The following is a 2,602-nucleotide window of genomic DNA, read 5'->3' as shown; positions in this document are numbered from 1 at the left end:
TACAATCCATGCCAAGCAGCAGTTAAAGAGAAAACACATGTGGTAACTCCAAATGAACTGAAATAAGAAGAGCTCTAAACTTGGTGACAACGTGGTGAAGTGTGACTCAAACAGTATATTTCTATGTGAAGACATGATAGAAAGATGAGAGAGAGAAATGAGAGCGAGAGGAGCACAAAAGTTCCCAGGCCCAGGCCTGTCACTCTCCTCCCCACAGGTTGTGAGGCCTGGGCATTCCCCTACACACGCAGCCCCACACCACCCCATGTTCAGCCTGAAGATGCCCTGGTCTCCGAATCCCCCTCCCCGTAAACAAAATGTTCTAAAATCACCTGAGGGTGATGGCTCACTGAGCCTGACTCTTTCCTGGGCCATGGTCCAAAGCTGAATGTCCTGGGGCTGGAAAGGATTTGATCTTGGGGTCTCCACTGCTGTATCTTCCAACATACATGGACAGGCAAAATGGCCCTGGTCTGTAGGCTGGAAGCTAAAAATAAATTTCTGGCTCATTACACTGGTTAAGGGTGGGGGGGGGGAGAGAAGGGGCTGGGGTCAGGCAGGAAATAGATGAGAAGTAAAATCCTAATCAGAGACCCCTCCTTTCCACCACCATTCAAGCCCATCATTTTCCTTCTCAACCCCTACTCCTTCCCCAACCCCTCTCTGGGGAAGAGGCCTAAATAGCACGTAACACATATTAAGCATTTGATTCTATTAAAATGACCCAAACTTGGCATCCTAATAAGAACCTCAAAGGAATTGTACACAATGGAATACCATGCAGCTGTAAGAATGAAAGATCTCTTATCCTTTGAGATGGCATGGAATGACCTGGAGAGTACTAGGCTCAGCGAAACACGCCAAGCAGAGAAAGACAAATAGTACTTGATCTCACTTACTTGTGGAATATAATGAACTAAACAAACTGCTGAACAAAATTAACCCACAGACCTAGAGGTGGTGTACAGACTGACAAGCCTTAGAGGAGTGGGGTAGGGAGGAGAAGAGATAACCACTGAACTTACATGCATGTATGCATGACCAATGGACATAGACAACCAAGTTGGGGATAGGGGAGGAGGATGTCAATGAGGGAAAAATGAGAAGCATTTGTAACAAAAACAAATTAATAAATAAAAATTTAAAATAAAATAAAAAGGAATCTCAAAAGGGAGAAGGAGCCGGGGAAAACCTGTTTGTGTTGGGGGCACGGATGGGGAAGGGATAGAGGAAGATGGACTACTCACTTGGCCCTTTGGGGCTGGCTCTTTATTTGGGTTGGTATCTTCTAGGCCCACCAGTTCGGACTCCCTCATCCTACTCAGCACTGGATTCTTCCTGGAGTTGTGCTTGGACTGTTTGTTGCCTGAAGGGACCAAGGAACATTTCTCCGCAATCCCAATCTCTGCACGGCCAGAGATGGGAGGGAAGGTTGTGGGTGCCAGGGGACCTCCTGAGATATAGGCCTGGGATTTTCTTCCCAGGACAACTTTTGAGACACAGCCAGCTGGACATTTCTTCTCCTGAAGCTCCTTCTCCCTAGGTGTGGCCTGAGGCATGTGACTGGACCTGTCCGCTTTCTTCTTGCTGATCAGACATGACATTTTCTTAGCTGAGGACTTGTTGGGAGAAGAGATATCCAGTTCTCCAGCAAACTCCCTTTGTGTGGTTGCAGCTAATGTGGGAGGAACAGTGGACAGCGAAGCAACTGGCCCACCAAAGATGTCCTGTCTGGATGTGTCTCCAGAATTCTTGAAGCTGCTGGACTTGAATTGGCCTTCTTCTTTGAAGACAATGCTTACACTCATAAGTTGTGTCTCAGGGAACTTATTTGATGAAATGTCAGAGGGCTCCAGGTCTGAGGGTGGCAGGTTAGGTGAAGTCGGCCTCTGTAGACACACAGTAATATTCAAATCTATTTTAGTCACTCTCTCTTAGTTTCCTCAGTCCAGACCTTTTCCAGACCCCTCAGCCAGGTCTGTTCACCTCATCTTTCTAGCAGACCACCCAGGCCACTCTGCCCTCACCACTTTGCAGTCCCTTCATCCAGAGCACCCACCGCCCAGGCCACATTTTTCCTGCCACCCCATGAGGAACCCCTCAGCCAGGCCACCATCTCCTCCAACACCCTAGTCCCACCACCTCAGGGTGTCCGCCCCCACACCTTGAAGACCCCATGCATGGTGTCTTTATCCCCACCACTATTCTCCCTATGCCCTGGACCAAGACACTCTCTGGAGTGGACACCTCATCATTGTGAGGGGAGCTCATGTCTGCAGAGAGTTTGGCAGCTGGGCAGGTAAGACCTGACCCTAACTGCCTCCAGACCTTGAAACATTCGGGAATGGGTGCAAAGCTCTGTAGAGTCAACTGCAGTGTGCACAGCACCACAGCCCACCAATCAGCATGCACAACCTGGCCAGCCCTTTGAGGACTCCCACCAGTGAGGGCCAAGGGGGGCAGTGGGGTTGCTGGGAGATGAGCCATTGAAGAGGTGATTGTACGGGGAGGAGAGCTGAATTCCAGGTTCCAAAGCTCTGACCCCACCTTTCTGGTGCCTCTGCCTCCGAGCCTCAGTTTCTCATCTCCAAAACTTCAAGTA

General features: G+C 49.4%; 1 protein-coding gene across 1 annotated transcript; it reads right to left on the bottom strand.

Annotated features, from left to right (window-relative positions):
* Positions 1–346: 346 nt before the first annotated feature.
* On the bottom strand, positions 347–2,182 carry LOC118635387 (uncharacterized protein CXorf49 homolog). The gene is made up of 3 exons (XM_036270100.1): positions 2,165–2,182; positions 1,248–1,889; positions 347–487 (listed from the first exon to the last, which is right to left on the bottom strand). The coding sequence occupies exons 1-3, from the start codon at positions 2,180–2,182 to the stop codon at positions 347–349; spliced, it is 801 nt and encodes a 266-aa protein (XP_036125993.1).
* Between the last annotated feature and the right edge of the window lie 420 nt (positions 2,183–2,602).

This window comes from Molossus molossus, unplaced genomic scaffold, assembly GCF_014108415.1.
Source record: "Molossus molossus isolate mMolMol1 unplaced genomic scaffold, mMolMol1.p scaffold_m16_p_2, whole genome shotgun sequence".
NCBI lineage: Eukaryota > Metazoa > Chordata > Mammalia > Chiroptera > Molossidae > Molossus > Molossus molossus.
This window is presented reverse-complemented; position numbering and strand designations above follow the sequence as displayed.